General features: G+C 42.5%; 1 protein-coding gene across 1 annotated transcript; it reads right to left on the bottom strand.

Moving 5' to 3' along the window:
• Nucleotides 1-916: 916 nt before the first annotated feature.
• On the bottom strand, nt 917-22,387 carry tm6sf2b (transmembrane 6 superfamily member 2b). Its single transcript, XM_060067184.1, has 10 exons — nt 22,237-22,387; nt 21,100-21,203; nt 19,143-19,240; nt 18,659-18,762; nt 7,135-7,217; nt 5,734-5,858; nt 5,137-5,238; nt 4,807-4,899; nt 3,172-3,291; nt 917-1,237 (listed from the first exon to the last, which is right to left on the bottom strand). The coding sequence occupies exons 1-10, from the start codon at nt 22,314-22,316 to the stop codon at nt 1,001-1,003; spliced, it is 1,146 nt and encodes a 381-aa protein (XP_059923167.1). The 5' UTR covers nt 22,317-22,387; the 3' UTR covers nt 917-1,000.
• Between the last annotated feature and the right edge of the window lie 1,477 nt (nt 22,388-23,864).

Raw genomic sequence — 23,864 nt, 5'->3', positions numbered from 1 at the left:
ATCGATAGTCATTAAAGCTGACTTGATACGGATGTAGTAACTACGTTATTAAACTAGTGATCAGATCCAGCCTTGTGTGGTTGCTATAGAAACGAGTTACCGACAGCTGAGCTAACGTTATTCACCGTAGTTCTAAAGGGAACTACTTTTCGAGGGAGATGAACTTAAACAGAGTATACATTTAATAAGCATGCAATACGAATAAGAAAAAGGCTAGTAATTGAAGTATTTGAATTGTTTTATTATGTCGGCCGGCGCGAAGTAGAATAAACAAAAATAATTGACAGCTAAACGTTAGGAAGGCCCATGCAAGTGAATAGAGCAGTCTACAGCATTGTGGAGAGCCGTGTAATAAGCAAGGGATAATGTGTAGAAAGCCGGTCATTATTGGGAAAATAATTTATTTTCGATAATGACCGGCGACGTTCTATACATTATCCCGCTTATTATACGGCTACTTGCCAAAACGAAAAAAAACTTTTTACAATTGATTTGATACCAGAATTCGTAGTGTTGATCAGCAGAGAAATAGTCCGCCAAAGACGTTGACGTCGCTTAGCAACCGAAGACGCGGGGGTTAAAAAGTTACCGGACTACTTGAGGAGTGATACACCGCCGGAAGTTGTGAAGAGCCCATGCACCACACCAAGTGGTGTGCTTGGTTCTTGGTTCTATGAACATCCTTACTGTACCGATAGCGATACATTGTTGTTTCTCTTTCCTCTGACAAATGTACTTACTGTAAGCCACGTTTGATAAAAGGGATTTATTAATGCCCTCAATGTAAATGTATATAGTGTTGATCCCCTTACACACACAAACACACACAAACACTCTCTCATTTTAATTCATGTGTATTTGCTCTCCACTCCGTACACATATGACACTCCTACAACAAAGGAGAAGCAGAAAACGGTTGAGCAAAACAAATCTTTTATTTATATGGCAACAAGGCCAGCGTAACTACACACAGTTCCCCTCTCAGAATCGTTTTGAACCATTATTTATCCTTGTATTTGGTGTCTTTCTCCTCACTGTTGGGCAGGCCTGTCTGCCCCGGGAAGGGGGCGATCTTCAGGAAGAAGTAGGGGTTACTGTTGACGCGCAGGGCCACCAGGATGGGGACCAGGGCGTAGAGAACGTTGGCCATCAACACGCAGCACAGCGAGTCGCCAGGGATACGGAACGGAGCCAAGGTGCGTGAATGGAGGGACGCTCCGATATGGGCCCACTGGCACTGCGGAGAGGGAGAGAGGGAGAGAGAGAACGAGAGAGAGAGAGAGAAAGAGAGAGAGAGAGAGAGAGAGAGAGAGAGAGAGAGAGAGAGAGAGAGAGGGAGAGAGAGAACGAGAGAGAGAGAGAGAGAGAGAGAGAGAGAGAGAGAGAGAGAGAGAGAGAGAGAGAGAGAATGAGGGAGGGAGAGAGAGAACGAGAGAGAGAGAGAGAGATATTAGATGGTTGGGGGTGAAATTATGTAACGGCAAGGACAGGAGAGTGCGTGGCCAGGGTGTTCCGACGCCCCACTGATGTCCACAACCTACCTGCAGGCGTGCATAAGCAAGAGGCCTGAATCCACACCTGCTCCTACTTATGAAACGCATCCGGGTTCCACGCTTATCCCTTCCCTTGGTCTTCTAAAACAACTTATTCGTCAAAAGTAGTGAAGGTCATGTAGTCCATGTGGACAAGCACAGATAAATAATGACTTATCCGTCTTGTTGTGGGTAGAAGATAGGGTTAGACACAGACATATCGCTTGTGACAGGTGCATTCCCCACCGCATTGAAGGTAAACCGCACTACTACGAAAAAGCCATCACACAACCCACTCCGCTGATGGGTTGAATTACAGAGCAGCCTCCCTCCTGCCCTCCCTGTCTGAAATACTTTGTGCTGTTGACACGGGTGTCAAGCCCATGCTGTGTTTAAACAAATTGCTATCAATCTCCTGCAGAATAATCATCCACATTCCAAACAGACTGATTTGCTATATGGTCACTTCAGAGTAACTGCCTCAGGCCATGTCCAAACACCAGCTAAGTGTGTAAATGCATTTTATTTTCACTGCCTTTGGCCTTCCGTAGCCACAAGCTGGCATTTTCCACCTTCCAAAAATCCTTTTAAGTGGATTCATCTCAAAATGCTGTTCTTGCGTTGCCATTTGGAAAGGCAAAGCGTAAATTTCTGAAAACAGAGATGTATAATTGTGACGTGAACAGACATCGACAACTCTCTAAAGTAAACTTATGTGCAAGAGAGAATACACAAACAGTGGTTTTGCCAATACTGCTGAATTATTAAGAATGGACACCAACAAAGTGTTAGCCAGCATCGTGTGGACATGCCCTTAGTCGATGTTGTGGAGAACTCGCAGTCAACAAAATCCATCAGCCTCAGTTCTCGTCCCAAGACGGTGTCACGTGGACTGTCTAACAGGTGGCAAAGCTACTAAAAAAGTTTGCGCTGATACTCGATCGGCAAACTTCGGCCGACCGGGTTGCGTCTGTCCCCCGCCAATGTACAGATTTACTCTTGGGGGAAATCAGATGGCTCCTGACGGCGGCGGCGGCGGGGGATCTTGTCCAGCCGCTAGTCATTTCACGGCTCAACTGTTGCCACAGTGCGGGCTGTTAGGACTTCCACAAGCGATTGATAAAATGCAGTCGCACGTCTGGTATTCACCCAAGCTGAGCGAGGTATGTTTCACCTCTCGCTGGATGCCCCCGTGGGGGTCCCCAGTAGCAGCCCTCGTCGAGTTCAGCTCTTTGGCTAGTCACTGGATCTGATTCTCTGCACCCACGCATGTTGCATCATTTCATTCATATAGCCTATTTATAAAATTTGCACTCAGTTATTCTACGCCCGTCTAGTTTATTTTGAGACTTGGTTGTAGCACGGTTTAATGTGGAGGATAACCCTTGGCTGCTCTTAGTCTCACTTGTATTGTGGCTTCGATGAAAGCTTTGACTGAAATGTATCTAATTGTTTTAACCTTAAATCCCTTGTAGACTTACCCTTCACAGGAAAGTCTAGTGAATATGGATTTGCTTGCCAGCCCAATAGATGGGACAAATTGTTTTATTTCCGTGGCCGACATAGCCCACAAAGCCACTTCTTGTCTCTTTTCATCATACTCATTTATCCATTGATAATTTCTAATTTTTGGTCGTACCTGGATCAAAGCCCCCGAGAAGAACATGGTCCAGTCCGGCATCCATGTGCACCCGGGCTTGAGGAGTCCGTAGACAAAGGAGCCCAGTAGGGGCAGCCCATAGAAAAGGATGTGCAGCATCTGCAGGAAAACAGCAGAATAACGTTCAAAATACCGGTCAAAATAGCAGCAATAGCAAGGGTCTCTTTTAAAGCCTTTATTTTGTCCACTGTCGGCATCTACTCCTGACACTTTCCATTTAAGTACATAATAATTCCCCTCTTGGATTTCAATCAGTAAACCATTGTAAAGTCAGAGTTGGATAGAGTTTTAAAATACAAATGAAATATTTGGACTTATGAATGCACAATGAATCTGATTAATGAAACTCCGCTCAACTAAAAAAAGTGAATTCTTGTGTGTAGCTGATCAGAACTGTGGTCGTAACCTGATGGAAGCGCACAGCAACACACTCCAAAGGAAGAGCTCATTTCAAATCTATCAATGAAAACGAGATGCACGCCGATAATCTCAAACTCAGAGCTACACTGCACAGAACCGCTGTTGTTTTGAAAATCAGATCCAATTTGCATTCCGTGTTTCCTGGAATTGTCAAGATCAATTTAACACACGTGACACATTCTGTGACCCTAATTGCTGTGACCATTTAGCAAAGAAGATACTGGGGGAGATTTAGAGCGATCTTTTTCCTCCTTTATTCCTATTTTTACATTCCCACGTCAAAACAATTTCCTTCACAATCAGCGCAAAGGACATGTTTGAAATAAAAGCACATGAAAGGAACTCTGCATTTTTCCTGCTGCTGTATAATAGCTTCACGCCACCTCACTGAGCTCTCTTTAATCCCAGTCTTTGGGCGCAGATGAATTCAAATGAACGTCTCTATCGGAGGGCCAATCAAAAACGCCCTTCAGCCTTTGGTTTGAGTGCGTTCCCAGAGCTTCCGCGGTCATCCGTCACATTTAGTTCATCACAGCAGCGTAACCCTGTCACGGCGACACACCAGTCCCACACGACCTCCCCCAGCCACACATCCGCACGGGACGCACAAGTTAACCACACACTCACACTCAAACACTAATCATAAACTACACACACACATGCACACTTCTGAAGGAGAGTGAGACAAGGCATGGATGGTTTAAATGCTACACACACACACACACACACACACACACACACACACACACACACACACACACACACACACACGGTATGATGCTGAGTTTTATGTGCGCTGGGTAGGGATTAGCTTATCAAGTTCTCAGCATGCAGTTCGCCCGTCTGATCAATGAAACGCTATTGTGTTTGGACAATGACAAGGTCTTTGGATAACCTATTGGCAGGCCTGCATACTGCTGAAATCTGACACACACACACACACACACACACACACACACACACACACACACACACACACACACACACACACACACACACACACACGTACCAAAACCCAACCAGTCGCAACAACAAACAGTTTCATTGTTTAAACACATGCAATGGAACAAAATGCATAAGGCCTCTTGGCCCTTTCCTTATTGTTGCAGAATAACGGACCTTGGAGGGGTTAATCCTTTGCATGTTAAGCAACCATGTTAAAAAAACAAAACGTTCTCAAAAATAACATCCCACCATGACTTTGGGGAAGCCCACAGGGTCGCTCAGGTAGGGCTCGTATTGCTCCAGGTAGACGGAACATGCTTCTAGCGGGGAACCCAGAGCCACCTACGTTCACGAACAAACACAGAATAACGGTATAAGTAGAAATCACTTTTCAAATTCAAAATACTCGCATTGACCATCACTACTTATAAGCACAACAACAAGCATAGAACAAGAATTATGGCATGCATGTATTTGGGTTAAACAGTATGCATGAATTGTTGTTAAAGAGGCAGAGTTAAATCATCTTCACTTCCGGGTCAACAGTTATTCTTCAGTGAGACCGTTCGTATTTATTACCAGTCCTCTGAGGAGAGTGAAGGCCATGGCGGCTAACAGGAGCAGTACCAGCATCAAATCCTGGGGGCGCCAGATCAGATTCATGGTCTGCACGTTGTGGGCCTGAAACAGGACAGCAAAGGCAAACCAAAAGAGGTCAAGATCATAGTCAGCCCTATATTCAGTTTCACCTAATTTCACCTAGACTCTGCATAGCCTCCCTCCCTTAAACTCCCCACCCCTCTTACGCTCTTGCTTTGTGTTTGTCCTGGCACTTAATGAAATACTTATTGTATGTTGTACGTCCTGGCACTTAATGTACGCCCTTATTGTATGTTGTACGTAGTACTTAGCATTGTGTAGCATCATATCCTAGCTATCTTTGTTGTATACGGGGAAGGGGTTAACAATTGTTAGTGCTTGGCACTTCTATGCACATCCTTAGTGTACCGACAGCAATATATTGTTTCTCTTCTTCTGACAAATGTACTTATTGTAAGTCATTTTGGATAGAAGTATCTGCTATATATCTCTAGGCAAGAGGAGGATACTCTGTTTTGAGTAAGTACATGTATATAGTACATGTCTATAGATATGCACCAAGGTGTTTGAACTCACATTGTATCCACCAATCAGTGGTCTGTCCTTGGCACGAATGAACAGGGTGATTGTCGCCCATACCGGCAGCAAAAGGAACACAAAGTTGATCCAGAAAGCTGGACGGATTTCCAACCCATATTTACCTGCCAAAATGTAGAAACAGCGTGTGTGAGAAAGAGAGAGCTGCTCCGGGTTTGGGGTGGGGATGTGAGTGTGTGCTACAAGTTCAATTCAAAATGTGGAGAATCCGGCTCATTTTAATGGATTAATTGATCATGTTCTATTATCGGAAAGCCTTAAGCATTATTTCAATCATTAGCATTGAAATAATGGTAGTAATTCATTATATGATATATATTCCTCTGTCGATCAATTTCCTCTTCTCTTGTGTATAAATAAGTATTCACACTGCATAGTGAGATCAGCTTGATGCGGGTTTTTGACACACAAAAACAGAGAAATCCAATGTCTTCAGTCTGAACAGACTGTTACCATGTATGTGTCTTTCATGTCAGCAACATAAATGTCTCTGCATTGGTGGCTGGCAGCAGGACATTTATAAACATGAAAGACTGTGTTAGCTAATGGGGATATTATAGCAAAGCTCAAGTATTTGAGGCGAGTGTCGAAATCGAGGCATTTGAGTCGGTTGCATAATTCACAGAAGATGTGGGCTAAAAATATCTTTACACACGGAAGTGCTACTCTTCTGACACGATGAACAGGGGACGTCGGTGATGGATCGACAGATGTTAAGACCTTATTGCTTGTATAAGCAAGCAGGCCGTTAAAGTGGAGTAGAGCAATCACTACTCACTGCTGTCAGATATAGGTCACATAAAATATATGAATATGACCAGCCAGGTAATAAAAATTGATGATCTGTGTTAAACAATCTGAGCTGAGTGTAGTGTCAGCATCTGGTTTGCTTCCAGATCTCTTATGTCCCTTTACCTGCCCACAAGAGGGCCCTAGCCTGGTCTTCATGATCCAGTGTCATTGTCCATTACCTGGGGTTATTTGCCATTAAGTTAGCATGCGGGTCCTAATAGGTATCAACGGACCAATGTGCACAACCAGAGAGGCTCACCTTCCTTGCATACAATCACACTAAATCTAGGTGGCCCAAATGAGCTTGGTACCAAAAAACGAGCACATATTGTTAAAACTGAGTCTGCGGGACACATCCCTCCATGCTTATCCTGACTAAACAAACGAGCTGATGGCCCTCAGGTGGGCGGGAACTCCCTTTGGAAACGAACACAGACGCTCAAACTCCGGGCTTCGGTCGCAGCCTGGGAAGGCAGTGCGAGGCTGGTTGTGCATTTTATTGGTCGGTGGGGCTCCACGGTCGCCCAAATGTTGCCCGACCAAGGCCCGGATAGAGCGACTGGGGATAGCGGATAAGGCCAGGCTCACCTGCGACGATGCCAACGATAAACACACTCATGTTGGCGCAGAGAGAGCCGGCCCAGAACAGCCCCATGGTGCGGTAGGACTTCCTGGGAGGACGGACAGGGAGAACCACGAGAACGATTAATGCTGAGCAGGTTGATGTTCAGTTCCAAATGCACAGTGAGAACAGCCTAAGAACAGTTCTTTCAGGGAGAACGCACTCACACAAAAGGCTCCATTTAAAGCATTTACATTTAGGGCAGTTAGCAGACGCTTTTATGCAAAGTGACAAACAATAAGTACATTTGTCATAAGGAAGAGAAACAATATATCGCTGTCGGTACAGTAAGGATGTACAAAGTACATAGAACAAAGTGCCAAGCAGCACTAACAATTGTTAGGTTAACCCATTCCCCGTATACAACAAAGACGGGAGCTTGTCTATGTTCCCCGGGTCCTATGTTCCCCGCTTTGTATGTGACCGGGGAACATAGGATCCGGAGAGCGAATCTTTTTTTCGTAGTATGGTAGGGGCAAGTACCGCCTTTTTCGCCTGTGATTGGTTAGAATGGCTCTCCTCCTATTGGTTATGGTTAGGGTTAGGGTTAGGTTTAGGGTTAACCCTCACCCTAAACCTAACCCTAACCATAACCCTAAACCTGACCCTAACCCTCCGCACCCGGGGATCATAGAACCTGGGGAACATAGGGATGACCTCACAAGGACAGCTAGGATAAGAGGCTACACAATGCTAAGTTCTATTTTTAAGTGCAAGGACGCACAGCGTACAATAAGTGCGTGTGGTAGAAATTAGTGAGTATATTCTATAGTAAACCATGATTATTAATAGGCTTAATATTTTAAATAGTGGAAAACACATGACGCCTGAGTCAGGTTTCACACCAGATGGTAGGTACGCAGAAATGCCCTGGGAACTGCAGGGTCAAGTCATGTTGACCTCCACCTTTCAGGCGTGGGTCATTTTGACTGACAAGCCTAATCCCTGCGTACCTCAGATCGGGGCACGGTTGATAACATGCTGAGATGAAGAGACAAGGCGGAAAACCTCATTAGGGACAAAGGGAACCTCCATTGGATTTCGAAGTTCCTGTATGTGTATAAAGGAGGGCTGGGACCGAAGTCCAGCCAGTGACTTTGCAAACTTACTCAGGCTGTTGTCGATGTTGTTTTTCTGCACGATAAAGTCTTTTGTCAATTCTTGCTCCGGACCCCTCGATTTCTTTTGCACTCTCTCTCTTGAATTAGTCTAAGTGTTTTAAATCTCAGTTAATCTTCATTATATTGGCGTTACGACCAGGAGGAAATAGGGACTCGTCAGCTGCCGGGCCAGAGGACGGGACGCGAACGGATCATACGACCAGAGCTCAAGGGTAAGTTGTCTTGCCATATATAGGATAGAGTCGTTTGATCTGTTCTTGCCCCGTCTGAACGCCGAGCAGCAGGTAAAGTGTCTCTTTGATCAAACGAACTAAAATTATAGATAAACGAGCGAGTGAGAGAGACGGGAGCTCCGGAAGAGATTGACGTGTGCGCGCACATATGCCCTAGGCGCTGTGGTTCTAAATGACCAAGACGCATTGTGATTCCCTATTTTGAAACGAGTAAACGAGTTGTTGTTATTTGGTGTTTTAGTGTTTTGGTTAAATAGGCTTACTGTAAGTCCTGTGACTGTCTTGTGGAGGAACGAATTAGTGGAAAGTTCTAACAAGGACAGGGCCAGCAGGCTCGCAGGTCGAAAGAAACAGACCTGTAGGATTTTTTCTGACAGTATCCTATTTGGAGTTGAGTTGTCAGTTGGGAATGAATTCAGTCGTTTTTATTTGAGGAGCTTTCTTGGGATGTCGACTAGTGAATTTTAAATGCTCATCTTGGTGCAGTTGACCTGCAGATCCTGCACCAATGATGGTGAATTTCTGATTCCGATCTTGCTATTTTGAGGAAACAGGCTTCTCGCACTTTTTGAATAGATAAGTCTCTTGGTTGGGATACCGCTTCAGGTGATTAGCTAATCCTGATCTTGGTGTTTTGAGAAGTTTCTTGTTTGTTCTTGATCTGTTCGAGTGGTTATGTATTCGGCCATTATTTTAAAAGAATGGGCTTGTCGCTTGACGTTCCGTTGGAATGAGTTTGACCCGCTAATCTTCCAATCACGCTGCAGTGTTGGATCTAAAGAAAGGGCCAGTCTGTAACTCTGATCTTGGTGCTGTGTGGCGATAGGTTCTTGTTTGAAATTCTGGTTGATTCATAATTCATCCGACTGGTCATGTGTTAACCAAAAGGCCAGTTTATACACTCGGTCAACTTTTTATTTGTAATTAATTACAAACAATTCGGACATTTTTTAATATAAGATAAAGAAATTGTATGAACCGGCTTATTGTCTGTATTTAAGTCGTGTTAGGATTAAGTCCTCAGAGGTTTTTACGACCCGGTTCATTTGTTGTTGATTCTGTCATAAATAAATTAGGCGGACAGAGAATAGTTAAATTTGTTTTGAAGTAGTTGATAATCATAAATAAATTAGACGGATAAAGAATAGTTCATTTGTTGAAGTACTGAATAAATGTGTAAATCCTCTTTGACATCACCGCGCTGACTAACTGCACGTGCACGAGCAAACACACAGGGGACGAGCAGGAGCCTGCAGGCCAGTGTTGGGGCCACATTCCAATCTTCAGGAGGGAGACGAGCGCTTGGGAGGAGTTCACGTTTGTAGCTTAGAAATAATAAAGTATTTAAACTAACTAGTAGGATAAACTCAAATAAATTAATAATAATTAATAGTAATAATTTAAAATGGCACCAACAGCGGTAGAGATTTTGAGCAAAAATAATCCATTGCTCAGAGATGAGATAACAAGGATCTCTGAGAAATGGGAGAAAGGAACAGCTAAAACAAACACGATATGGCCCATGGGAGGGACTTTTGATCCAATAACGTGTAGGGACATGGAGGTAGTAATAAGGAACTACAAACCTAACAGAAGTGGGAAAAAAGGCCTTAGAGATGAGAGACAGGGAAAGGTTAGTGCTAGCTTTGTTTGAAATGGAGGGAGAGAGGTGGCGCGCAATACAACGAGTGGCCAGAAAAATAATCACAAAGGAAGAAGAGGCTCAACCTTTGCCTCTGAAGCTTGAGCCACCGCCGTACAAACCAACTAACATGCATCCACTGATAACAGACAACGTGGAATTTAAAGGGGAAGTCACACTAGATGAAGGAGATAATAAATGTAACACACAAGGGAGGGTCAGTGGGGACCCAGGCACAGAGGAGTCTGGCTGCAGTATATCAATACAAAGCCCCCTAGTACTCCAGTCACGGGGGAAACTAAGGAGAGCACGAAGGGGAAGAAAGGCACCCGACACCCTCCCAGGTAATTATCCTATTCTAGTCAAAGGACAACAAGTCCACTATCAACCGTGGGGTTCACAGGACTTGGAGGGAGTTATTTCTAAACTCCCTAACATTCACAATGGGGCGTCTAAATGGATTCGAACATTTGAGGAACTCACAGTGGGAAAGCTAATTGCAGTGGGGGACCTGAAAGCTCTGTTGGCAAGAGTATTGGGGTTATCTAAAATGGAGTCTGTACTGAGGAATGGAGGGTTGGACATAATGGATGGAATGCATGATGGGACTACACTTGATTACTACAGAGTGGCGATGTGGAACGCACTAAGAACGGAGTTCCCTACCCATATCGATCATAAAAACATGAGAGGCCTCCCCATCAATGACACAGAGAATCCTGCATCCTACCTCCAGGCCCAAGTGGACAGATGGCGCTTGGAGACGAATGAGGATCCTGAGATCCATCCTGTGTTTTCGGTCATGTTCAGAAACTCTGTGATAGAGATTCTACCTAGCCCAATCAAAGTTAAGCTAGAGGATGTGGTTGGACTGGTTACAAATAAAACTCATAGAGACTTCTGCGATCATGTGGTTCATGCAGTGGAGAAATATCGGCAAAATAAACACAAAATACAGGAACAAAGCAAAGAGGTGCAGAGGAAGCTATCTCAGCTTCAGTTGGAAGAACTCACAAAAAGAGAAAAGGAGAAGAAAAAGCAGGCTGTTGTTTCAGAGTCTGTTGATACAATATTGCAAGCCGTCCAGCGGGGCGCACCACAAACCCAACCTCCTCAACAGGCATTCCCCCCCCCAGTACAACAGCTTCAGAGCCAATGGTCATCCACTCCACCATTCATATATACCATTCAGATACACCTACATAATACTGGGAACCCAACAAATGGGAATAGGCAGAATCAGAATAAGGGGCCCAAAGGTCAGTATATAAACAATTTACAACAAGGACACCAAGGACAGTTTAGAAACAATCAACAACAAGGATCCCAAGGACAACGCAGAGGTCCTTTAATATGTTATGGGTGCAACATGGAAGGACATATTAGGAGGAATTGTTTGGCTAACCCCTATCCACCACAGCAAGGGCAGGGTAACAGCTATCAGGGAAGACAGGAACAAGGAGGTAGCTACCAGGCAGGTCCCTTTTTAGGTCAGGGATACTAGGGGTGCCCAGAGAATCCACAGGGGGAGGGTCAGCTTGTAGCAATCACAAAACAAGCTGATGAGGAACCAGTACTGCAGGTTCTGATAAATTATAGAGGCACGCCAATGATGGCCCACACTACACTGGAGCCACTTACACTTGCGTAGGTCCAAATTATGCCTCTCACCTCCCCATGGCAGGAAAATTCACCAAAACTTTAGGATTCTCGGAACACACGCAGTTAATGCCTATGACAGCTCCAAGGATGAGAATCTGTGAATTCCTATTTTAAAGTTGTATATGTGAGTGAGTGAGTGAGTGAGTGAGTGAGTGAGTGAGTGAGAAAGAGTTAGCATTGAGTTAAGTTAGAGGGGACAGATGAAGTGATTTGTGAAGAGTGAGACAGAGAAGAGGAAGAGTGTGTAGATTGGCAACGAGAAGTGACGATGAGATTGGAGAAGGCTTTCCGGTTGGAATTTTCTTTGGAGAGATTCATATCTTTCGATGGCCTATTTAAGATTAATAAATCTAGTTTTGGAGAGTGTCCAAAAAACGAATAAACCAGAATGGAAAGGAAAGGATTACTGAAAGTGAAAATGGTTATGGAGATTTGTGAAAGCAAAGGAAGTAGATAAAGAGAAGTAAAGAAAGTTAGAGAGAAGGAACGTAAGTAATGAAAAAACCCGCAGGTGGGGGCTGGACAGAGAGACAACAGAGAGAAAGAGATTGAATTTGCATTGTGCCTAATACATGATTTATGTGTTTGGATGTACTCTGTAATTGGTTCCTGTATGTAACCCATGTCCACTGTTTTAGAAAAAACCTAGAACCACCGCTGGGATTGGTGATTCTGTGGCTCTTGGAGACTCTCCATCGCGTATATATCATTACATCTTGGTACACAGAGCACTGGTGAGACAACAGGTTGGATCAGAGGGAGAAGGTGTTTGGAGAAGGGAGTGGAATGTATAGAAAGCAAAAAGGGCGGATGAGGACCGACCCGGAGGTAATAAATCAGCGGAGAGGTGGCTGGGGTCGTTTAGCTCAGGAGGTAGAGCCGTTGGCTAGTAACCAAAGGGTTGCTGGTTCGATCCCCATCTCTCCTAGCTGAGTGTTGATGTGTCCCTGAGCAAGTCAAATGGTGATTACAGGATTTAGGAATAATTATTTAGACTCCAAAACATGAGCAATTAGCGTTAAAAAATTGTCTGCACACCACACTCCACAGGAGTCAATGGGTTCAATGGCGCCAGGGTAAAATGACTCAACAAAAGAGGAGCAGACCCAACCCATGGACTCTGCGTGGATAGGTGGATGTTATTTTGGTGCTTGGACCTGACGAGGTCTAGGTGCCAAGATAACAACACAAATAAAATATTTCCCTCGAGATTATGATAAGTAATAGACAATATATTAAAAGTGATCTTATAATTTAGAAAAAACAATCGGCAATACTTAAAAATTAGACCGAATAAGTATGATAAAACGTTATCCAAATTTCTAATTTAGGTTATCCACAATGACATGTCATTCAAAATAAATAGGTAGAATAAAAGGTTTAATTAGGTCGTTCAATTTAAATAGATAGTGAAGGGCAATCGGGTAGGATTATGAAGAGAATTATGATTTTGAGTAATGGTTAAGACAAAAGTGAGTCGCGCAATATTGAAAATGCAAGTTTTAATATTGTGATTTTTGTTTTCTTTCACATCTCCCTAGTAAAGGACAGTAGGTGGGTTGACGCCACATCTGCTGGGAAGGAGTCATACGTGCTATGTTGTCAAATTGGATTCGGAAGTAGTGGGTTTACCTTCAAATGCCACTAATACTGCTGCAATACTTTAATAATTTTAACTCTGATAAATTATCTTTTGTTTTATAGTCGCCCTGATTTGTATTCATTACGCACACATATGGTTGCATAAGGCAGATGCGGCTGATGACTCTGTCTCCATCCCTCCACTTTGCGACCTATACCACCATATAGGTGGGGATTGATCGTATCCCAGGTACGGCATCCTGCAATAAGCCAGTATGGAAGGCTGGTTAGCCAACGACGGGTAAGATCCCACCTTGAAGCCCGGGACAACCTAATTCAGGCACAGTCACGATTACTTGGCAGAGTCACTGTGAGCACTGGCTCACTTGATCATGGAGTGACGGACTGCAACCATCATAGGAAAAGCCGGCTGATGAAAGGTGGAGGGGGAACAGGAGTCAGATATGTCAGCTATGGCAGCAGAAGTGGTCTTGGAACGGGGCATGTCGCGTTTTTATTTTATTTAATTTTTCCTTTGTGGTATAGAAGGCCACTAATGCATGTACGTTTTTTCGGTTTAGTGCATGACTTTGGAACAGCGTGGTTTCAGGCGGCTGATGGTAAACCCACCCATATTGGGCTTTGGATTTGAACATACAGGTTTCGATTTCCCTTCCCAAAAGATTGGTTTCAGTTTGCTGATGCTTAAGGTTACACGTTTCGACGTTGGTTGCACCAACGGCGTTATTAGATTTGCTTATCATTTACTGCGCATGGCTTTGACCATTGCGCAAGGGGGGAGGTATTGAGGAGAATTAGAAAAAATTTGAAAACAAGGTTTTTCTTCACCATACTTGCAAACAATGATTAACATCCAGCTAAATGAGTGTGAAATATTTGAAAAAACAGCGTTCAACAGATGGGTAGAAGCAGTCCCATCAGAAGACCAAAGTGCGGTTACGGTAATCAAGGTTCTGACTAGAGAAGTCATGCCAAGGTTTGGAATTCCGTCACAAATTAGCTCAGGCAATAGGGCAGTGTTTATTCAGAAAACACTCAAACAAGTGATTTAACATCTGCATGTCAAACAAAGATTAGGCTGTGTCTACATTCCTCAAACCACAAGGTATGGTGGAGAGAGGAATCGGACGCTTAAGACAAAGATTAACAAAATTAAATTAGAGTACTAACTTAAAGAACTAATGCACTACGACTGACACTAATGAGTTATCGCATGAAAACTAACCGAGCGACGCATCTAACCCCGCATGAAATGTTTACGGGTCAACCCATGCCTTCATCTGTCATTCGAGGGCCTCACAAAGGACCTCCATTGGAACAATTGGAAACTGAATTAAGACGCTATATGGGACAACTAACTGGCATACACAGGCTTATTTACTAACAGGAGAAAGACAGAGTTCCAGAGTTGGAGAAGGAGCCACCAAGGGGGGTGGAGCCAGGTGACCACGTGTATCTCAGAGTCTTCAGGAGAAAGTGGAACAAACGAACCCAGGAGAGAAGGACCATACAAAGTCACCAACGCAACATCAACAGCCATCCAAGTGGAAGGAAGTGCCACGTGGTATCATCTCAACCACTGCACGTGAGGAGTGAGGAGGAGGAGCCAGACGCAGACACACGTGGGGCTGACCAGCTGCCCCAGGACCAGATCCAGTCGAGCCAAGAGATACAGCAGCATGGTGATGCTGAAAACGGGGAGCCTGTTTCTGATCCTTTACGGGTTGTGCCAGATTCAGCTGGCACAAGCACAGACCCCGAGGAAGGATGAAACCATTGGGGCAACACAAACCTGGAAGGGCCAGGAATTAGGGGGTAGTAGGCCAACTGAAGAGAGCCAGAGAGGAACACAGGATAATCCGGCCCAAAATCATTCAGGACTGGTTGACAACAAAGGGAAAATAGTCTTGTATGCTCAGATACCACCGCAAGATCAAATCAATGACTTTGTGTATACTGTTATGTCGGATGATGAACATCTATGTGCATTAACCCTCCGCCAGAATTATGAACATGCACATAGGAAAGATCGGTGTAAATTACATATCCAATTTGATTCAATGAAATGGTGTCTAAAAGTAACGTCAGGAAGAACATGGGACTACAACGGAAATTATCAATTGAACGTGAGAGAATTTATATTTTTTAAAGCAGTGTCAGACAGAACGTTTAATTTTACATTAGAAGCAGAAGATCCTTGTGTAATCAAAAATAAACTATGGCGACAAGGATCTTTACATCAACATCCATGTCTCTTGAAGAGACTCTTGTAGAACGAACAACTGTTAAGCATTGGTCGCCGCTCTACAAGCGTTTGAATTTTGCTTAGAAGAACGGACACAGCAGGAGTATGATATAGAGGTCAATTTAAATAGAACACGAACAGAAGGTATTCCATATCAGAAAAAGTATGTTATATGTTCAATGAAATGTTTTCTGCTGTTAGGATCGAGTCAACATAACAAATATCTTGAAGATAAATATGACGGAATGCCATGGAATGTAATCATGAAAATCATCACAAGAAATAGGCGAAGTAACACGACCAACACAAACCAATTTTCAAATTGAAGAAGGATTAGAATGCTTTCAAAATGACGAAGGAAACGAAAATGCCAGCGATGTAGGTAGTATAACAGAGGAACAATGTAACATAATTTGGAATGTCACGCTATTCGATATAGACGGGAAACGAATGTTATATCAGCCACCTGCGATTAAAAATGTTCAGCTTTTACCAGACTCTCAGCAGAAGTCTAGAGAGAATTACATGTCAATACTGTGGAGTGATGGAGCATTCGTGAGCCAGGACAGAGTGGTGGCAGATCAGTTTTGGCTTTGCGGTAATAACATTCTTCGTCCCATACTTGCTAAAATGTGGAGAGGACGATGCGCGAAAGTCCAAGTGGTTACGGAAATTGCAATACTACCATCAATAAAAGATGTAGTCGATAACTTAGAAACAGATAACCTAAATAGGCGGAAGAGAGCATACGAAGCAGACGAGAACATACAAATTGATAAAATAGGACAACCCAGGGGAATACCCGATAAATTTAAGGCACGAAGTGAAGTAGCAGCAGGATTTGAGGCACTACTGCCAGCAATCGGAATTGCTAAAAATGCGGAATGGATCAATTATATCTTTTACAACCAACAGAGGTTCATTAACTACACGGATGATGCATTATCTGCATTGGGCGAACAGCTGACAGCCACAAGCGCTGTGGCTTGGCAGAACAGACAGGCGTTAGATTGGCTTCTAGCAGAAAGGGGGGGAGTTTGTGATCTTATTGGTGAAATGTGTTGTACCTTCATTCCAAATAATACTGCCCCAGATGGATCATTTACACTTGCAATGAACAATTTAAAACGTTTAAGAAAAGAGTTAAAGGAAAACGCAGGCCATGATCAGGGAATGTTTGGATGGCTTGAAACAAAGTTTGGCATGTGGGGAATGATGTTCGCTAAGATAGGTGTAGTGCTCCTAATAGTACTAACAGCAATGGGTCTTATCTTCTGCTGCTGCATTCCCATAGTCAGATCCGTAATAGCATCCAGGCTTTCTAAGGAGATGGCCCTCATGGTGTCTGGCATAGAGGAGTCGGGGGAGTGGGAGAGGATACTCTATGGGGAGATAGATTGGAGTGACACTAGAAAGGAGACCGGAATGTGAGAATCGGACATCAGGGGGAGTTCCTATTCTCTTAACTGGTGCCCTAACCCCCCACATTATATAGCATACCGGTACATGACAATAATCAGAACTATCCCAATCCATGCAAGCTTGTTGACAGTTTTCAGTTTTAATTTCTTTTAGTTTTAATTCCTATTGTTTACTTATTTTTTGAAATATCATTTTTTGAGTTTCATATTGTTATGTCATATATTTTGAAATGCTTATTTTCAATGCATGCTGAAAATACTGTGTTATGTGTGAATTCTAGTTAGACATGTTAGACATTTGATAGATCTTTTTGCCTTAAATCAGGTTGAGACTCCTGAACATGTTTAAAGGTTTTTAACGATGATCAAATGTAGTGCAAAATATGACCCAAACGACTGTTATGTTTTTGTTGTGACCTTAGTAGTCACAAAGGGGGGATTGTGGTAGAAATTAGTGAGTATATTCTATAGTAAACCATGATTATTAATAGGCTTAATATTTTAAATAGTGGAAAACACATGACGCCTGAGTCAGGTTTCACACCAGATGGTAGGTACGCAGAAATGCCCTGGGAACTGCAGGGTCAAGTCATGTTGACCTCCACCTTTCAGGCGTGGGTCATTTTGACTGACAAGCCTAATCCCTGCGTACCTCAGATCGGGGCACGGTTGATAACATGCTGAGATGAAGAGACAAGGCGGAAAACCTCATTAGGGACAAAGGGAACCTCCATTGGATTTCGAAGTTCCTGTATGTGTATAAAGGAGGGCTGGGACCGAAGTCCAGCCAGTGACTTTGCAAACTTACTCAGGCTGTTGTCGATGTTGTTTTTCTGCACGATAAAGTCTTTTGTCAATTCTTGCTCCGGACCCCTCGATTTCTTTTGCACTCTCTCTCTTGAATTAGTCTAAGTGTTTTAAATCTCAGTTAATCTTCATTATGCGTAAGAGGGGTCTGTGTGTGTGTGTGTGTGGGGGGGGGGGGGGGTGAACTTTGAACAAGTAAGTCTTGAGTCTTTTGCGGAAGCTTATTTAATTTTAGCTATGGCTTATGGCTCCACACCATGGCTGGATCTTGATTTGGAAGTCGAGCTGACTTCACACACCAAACTCTTGAACTCAGTGAGGGGTACTTTCTAAATGATCTGAGATAGACTCATCTTTATATACTCTGTTTTATTATGTTTTTTTTAATATGCTGCGTTCCTTTCAATAAACCTATAATATGCTCTTCTTTTATTTGCGGTCGAGTGTATGGATTGCCTCTGGAGCGAGGCGGGCCGTAAAACGCTGATGCAGGAGAAGCAATGAATCCGAGAGAAGAATTAGGAAGGCGTCGACCAGGAGATTAAATCATGAGTTCATCATAACAAAGTCAATATGTCCCCGGGGCCTGAGAGAAATCCATCCGCAGAACCATGAGAGTATAGCGAAACCAAAACATCTCCGTGATACATAAAGATGGAGCGTATCATTCACATTTATGATTGCTTCCCTAGATACCGTGTTCGAGGCTGCGTAGCGGCTGGGAAGTGGGGGACGAGGGAAGTGGGGATGCCCTTACCTATCTGTTATCCTGCTGATCATCATCAGGTACATGACGAAGTGAACGATCCCATCCCAGTAGCACATCATAATGGCATAGGCTGAGCCCAGGTATGGCTCCCCCTAGAACACAAACATCAAACATGGATCTAGTGATTATCGTTTGCTAGGCCTCTGGCTATGAAATGTCACCAAATGTCACATGTCCCTGTATACTTTATGCATTATATGTTTGTTTTTTTTGAAGGAGATTGAGTTTTCTATCTAGGATGAAACGCATGATTATCTATTATACAATTTAAATAGTGCATTTTGTACTATTTGTATGTACACACATTTACATTTACATATATATATTTGGGGCATTTAGGAGATACTTTTATCCAAAGCGACTTACAAGTAAATTTTTCAGAAGGGAAACATACATGTACAGTATATACAGACACTTAACCTACCTGAATTGCTTCAATACATTTTGTCAGCTTCAATACATTTTGACTTACTGTTTTCTCATAGAATTCCATGAACCCAGAAACGACCCCATCTTGTTGCAAAGCGCTTATTAGATCGATGACACACGTGAAACAGAAAACAGCAAACACTAGGAAGAAAGAACAAGATAAAAAAAGGTTTTTGTTATATAAGGTCATTCATTTCATTGAAAGACTTTCACGGCCCATCACATCATAATCATACACAACTCCATTACATTTCTGGTACTTTGTCGGTCCTAGACTCCTTTGAAATCAGGTTGTATTTTCTTCTGATCCACAATCCCAAGCGGTTTTATTCAATTGGTTCTGGAGTTCAACCCTGGAATTCAAAACTTTCTAAGCAGCTACGTCTGTGGAACGAATGCCATTCAGTCGTTCTAATGACTGTGATTGAAAGCGCCACTCTATTCCATGTAATTACCCATTCTGCTCCGTCAGTCTATTATTTAAAAATAGAAAAGAACATGACACATGCCTGAACACTCAATTCCATAAAAACGTCTGGAAAAAAACACAATTAGTTTAAAGACATCTTCAACTACGTATTTTCACCTGTCCGCTCTGGAAATGTTTTTCCCCTCAATGCCTTTTTCTCTCTATAATTTGATATATTTCCTTTGAAACATTCCCCTCCATCCACTTGGCAATTAATTGTGGGTTGGTAGAGAAGTTTCTTTATCTTTTTGGGCAGCCAGAGTAACATATGAGAACAGATGTGAACAAGAGTGACTTTCCACTGCGTTGACACTACTGGGAACTTGGAGTACTAGGAGTTGTACTTGGAAGCAAACCAGTTTCTAAGAACAGAACAGACATTTTCAAATGTCCAAGGTCCAAGCAGATCCACATGTTATTTTGCAAGGGCAAGTTTTATAATGTCATATATCAGAATATGAATTATGCAAATTGCCTGATCTCCATATTTATACTTAATGAAAATGTAGAATATTCTCATAAACAATAAAATAGGGGTAATGTAATACAATTGAAGAATGCCACATTGTAGAGTTCTGCTGCCCTAGTGCCACATGGGGGACATAACTAATACCAAGGCTCAAAGCTTTTCACGACTTTTCTGTCATATCTGTCCTTCAGGCACATATACACATGGGCAGGATTATGTGTTCACACAGATACAAATCAACACAACGCTTATTGCATGGAAAGACATAAACACACACACATCTACTGTAATGGGAACTGTTTGGTGTGTAATCCTTTGGGGGGGGAGATATGTCTTGGCATCTAACAGGAGACTATGAGGGGGGGTATGGCTCCAGAAACACATCATACCCCTCTGGTGTCTGTGATATCACTGGCATTGTTTTGGTCGGTTTATATACAATCAAATCAAATCAACTTTCTTCCATAATGATATTGCCATTGAGAATATTGGGACAGGTTTGAGTGGGTATTGAGGACCTGACTACTGGGCTTCAAATTGCCAAAAAAATGGTTGATGGAGGACTGCCAAATATGATGTCCTTTGGATGGCTTCCATTTGGATAATGTGGTAAAAGCCATTGTGTAGCTGTGCTATAAACGACCTGACTTTCTTAAATTACAATAAGCACCTCTCACCTCCAACATCTCTTAAACACAATGATTTAGTTTGTCTTGGAGTGCCAATGTGACTGTACTGCAGCATAAACTCCGAAGCATATGTCCCTCTGCTATATTACATATATTAACCAAAGGACTTAGTCAAGTGCCACCCATGCCACACAAATGCCAGAGTGGGTTTAGTTTTCCTCTGATCCTTGAACAGTGGAAGCAGCTTTAGGAATAACAAATGGTGACACAATGAGAACAATTCATGTTTTTAAATCCAACACAAGGTTCTGGGAAGGTTCTCGAAATCCTCTCTGCAAGTGTTGCAAGGATTTTAAATCCCAAGTTTCAAGCCCCTTCAGCAATGTTGGGAAACACAAGCATGTGCATGAGGGATTACAATTCTATACGTTACCAAAGAATAAGACGTCTTTAGGTGGGTTGCCACGGGTTATGAGGAAGTAGAACAGAAATACGAGCACCAAAACAGCCATTCCTACTCCCAAGATCACATAGGGCCTGGGGCAGAAAACCAGAGTTATTCATTCAAATTTGGCAACTGAATATTTGAGGTCGAGCTAAATTATAAATTCCAGTAATCAACATTGTAAAGCTTTATTTCGATTGCTTTCAGTACATAGTTACCTGTCGATTATTAACAAGCTTATTGTTGATTTTCACAATGTTGTGCCCGCCTCTTAATCCATTTAGGGTGATGTATGCAAGATTTGAGAGTGGTGAAAAGAGACAGCAGGATTTTTAAACTGAACAACCAAAATGCCAGTCATGTACTAGTGCATGTAAATGAGGGAAGATTTATATGTAAGAAAGCCCTACAAAAGTACGGTGAGAGGAAAAGGAAAGGAAAGTTCCCTTGCTATCACGGCGAATCTACAGAATAAGAAAGATTTATGCACACATACTGTTTGTTTGCAGAATGGAAAAGAACAAGGCACAATGTGTGTCAGGAGCTATTTATCAAACTCCTCTGCACAGGTTGTATTGATTTTCAACCTCCACAAAAGACGTAGAGTGTATGCATTGGTAAAAAAGAGAAAAGGCCTTTAAAGTGAGAAATACCAGCCATTCAACACTGTAACGTGTCAAACCTGCTTTTGTATTATATTTATCATCATTTGCAAAACAATATGAATCATCATTAACAAACAAGGGCTCAGATACTGTTTAAACAAATAAATATTTGAACAACTAATTGTGTTTGAGCACTTCAGATAAACTGACCGTGAAACATAGTTCCTGAGGTTTATGAACTTGTGGTAGTTGTACTAATACTACTACTCCAGCATGACTAACCATTTCTTGGAAAGTATATACATTTTATGATTTACGTCTGCACGTTGTTTTTAAGTATACCATCTCCAATGAGTTATTCAAAGGAGCGTCTCCTCCTGCCTTATTATGCTGGTTCAGTTATAGTAGAAGACGACAATTTATTTATCCCGACTCTGCAACCAAGAAAGAGTTTCTTGTGTGTTTACTTCTAGCAAATGAAGAAAAGAAAAAAAAGAAAGAAAAAAAGATAGAAACTTACTCTTGAAGCTCAGGGATGCTGTTCATCGCATAAAGAACGCCAAGGGCGGAAAATGAAAACAAGAAAACTATGGTCTCCATCTTGTCGAACACGAATCCCTCTCAGAATCACAGCCTTCGCTGAAATAAGAAGAATATTGGGTTTTAGTTTGAATATACTTGAAAAAAAATCCCAAATGTGGCTCCTGTTACAAGAGAAAAAGTAATATGACCCAAACTTAAACAAGAATTTGATATGATTTTGGAAAAAAGGGCAGCTCTTTCACTTACCTGCTGCTTGCCCTGTGGATGGATTAATCAAATGTCTGGCCCAGAGCATACATGGCCTTTACACAGAAAATAATGAATTGGAGACTATGACGCTTCGGGGAAGGTTATGCAAGTTGGTTTGGTCAGGGGTTTACGCAAATCTTATTAGAGTCAGGCTGCTGTAGCTTGCATTGTAACGGGCCTATTTACAAGTCACACTGCAACTGTATGTTGCAATGCATGTTAATCCTACATGTCGTTTGTGAAATCACTCCAGATAATCTCTTTTTCCCTTATTTAATTTCAGTCACTGGGTTCAAATAAAGATTTTTCTAAAGTGTTGGATGACGGATAAACCTTATATTTCACTGGTCTGTAAAACAAAAAACACATAATATTTATAACAGCTTTGAGCATTTGACAAGAGTGGCAAAAAAATTCCAGCAGAGTGCGCCAAATGCAAACTTAAATAGCATGAACGAGGTCCTTTTTTATCGGGCGTTCGCTTGACATCAAATATATTAAATCGATCTATTATCGATCCATCTATCTGTCTGTCTGTCTGTCTGTCTGTCTGTCTGTCTGTCTGTCTGTCTGTCTGTCTGTCTGTCTGTCTGTCTGTCTGTCTGTCTGTCTGTCTGTCTGTCTGTCTGTCTGTCTGTCTGTCTGTCTGTCTGTCTATACATCTATACATCTATACATCTATACATCTTTCCATCAGTCAGACGGACACTTTCGTCTATCCTTCCGGCTGTCTGTCTGTGTCTGTCTGTCTGTCTGGCTATCTATCCATCATGGTACACTATGACAACGGGCCTCTTTTCTCCTTACTGCCACTATCTTTCTCTTCAGTCTCACGTTTATTTTCTGCCTTGTCTGCAGGAGAAAAAAACACACAATCTGACCCACAGTATCTGCATCTGACAGAGACGACAAATGGCATTCTGTCATGTCTTGTAGCTTGCCAGCTTGGATATGAGCACACACACACACACACACACACACACACACACACACACACACACACACACACACACACACACACACACACACACACACACACACACACACACACACACACACACACTCACTATCCTTTGTTGGGAAAAGGGGGACTGAAATACCGGGAAAGCAGTGACTCTGTGTTTACTGGAAACAACTGGAGCCTTTCCAATCGTATCGTTCAATAAGTCAGAGTATATAGACGGGTAAGAAAACTTGTCTGAATAAAGGAAGAAATATTATTAGGGTTTGAAAATGTTGCAGTTTATTGGTAAGAAATAATGAATAACAACCAAAGTCATAAATATTATAATAAATAATACTAAATTACCTCACCTCGTTCCAATCAATGCTTTAATCACTGGATGCCAAGACACA

Source organism: Gadus macrocephalus, chromosome 12 (assembly GCF_031168955.1).
Source record: "Gadus macrocephalus chromosome 12, ASM3116895v1".
In the NCBI taxonomy this organism is placed as follows: Eukaryota; Metazoa; Chordata; class Actinopteri; order Gadiformes; family Gadidae; genus Gadus; species Gadus macrocephalus.
Note: the sequence above shows the minus strand (reverse complement) of the source record. Positions and strands in the feature narration are given on the sequence as shown.

Excerpts from the sequence above, each read along its gene's own strand:
- tm6sf2b (XM_060067184.1), bottom strand. The coding sequence starts at position 22,316 with ATGGAGACCATAGTTTTCTTGTTTTCATTTTCCGCCCTTGGCGTTCTT. Across the intron at positions 21,204-22,236 it reads AGCATCCCTGAGCTTCAAGA|GCCCTATGTGATCTTGGGAG; the intron begins GTAAGTTTCTAT and ends TTTCTGCCCCAG. Across the intron at positions 5,239-5,733 it reads CACTGATTGGTGGATACAAT|GCCCACAACGTGCAGACCAT; the intron begins GTGAGTTCAAAC and ends GTCCTGTTTCAG.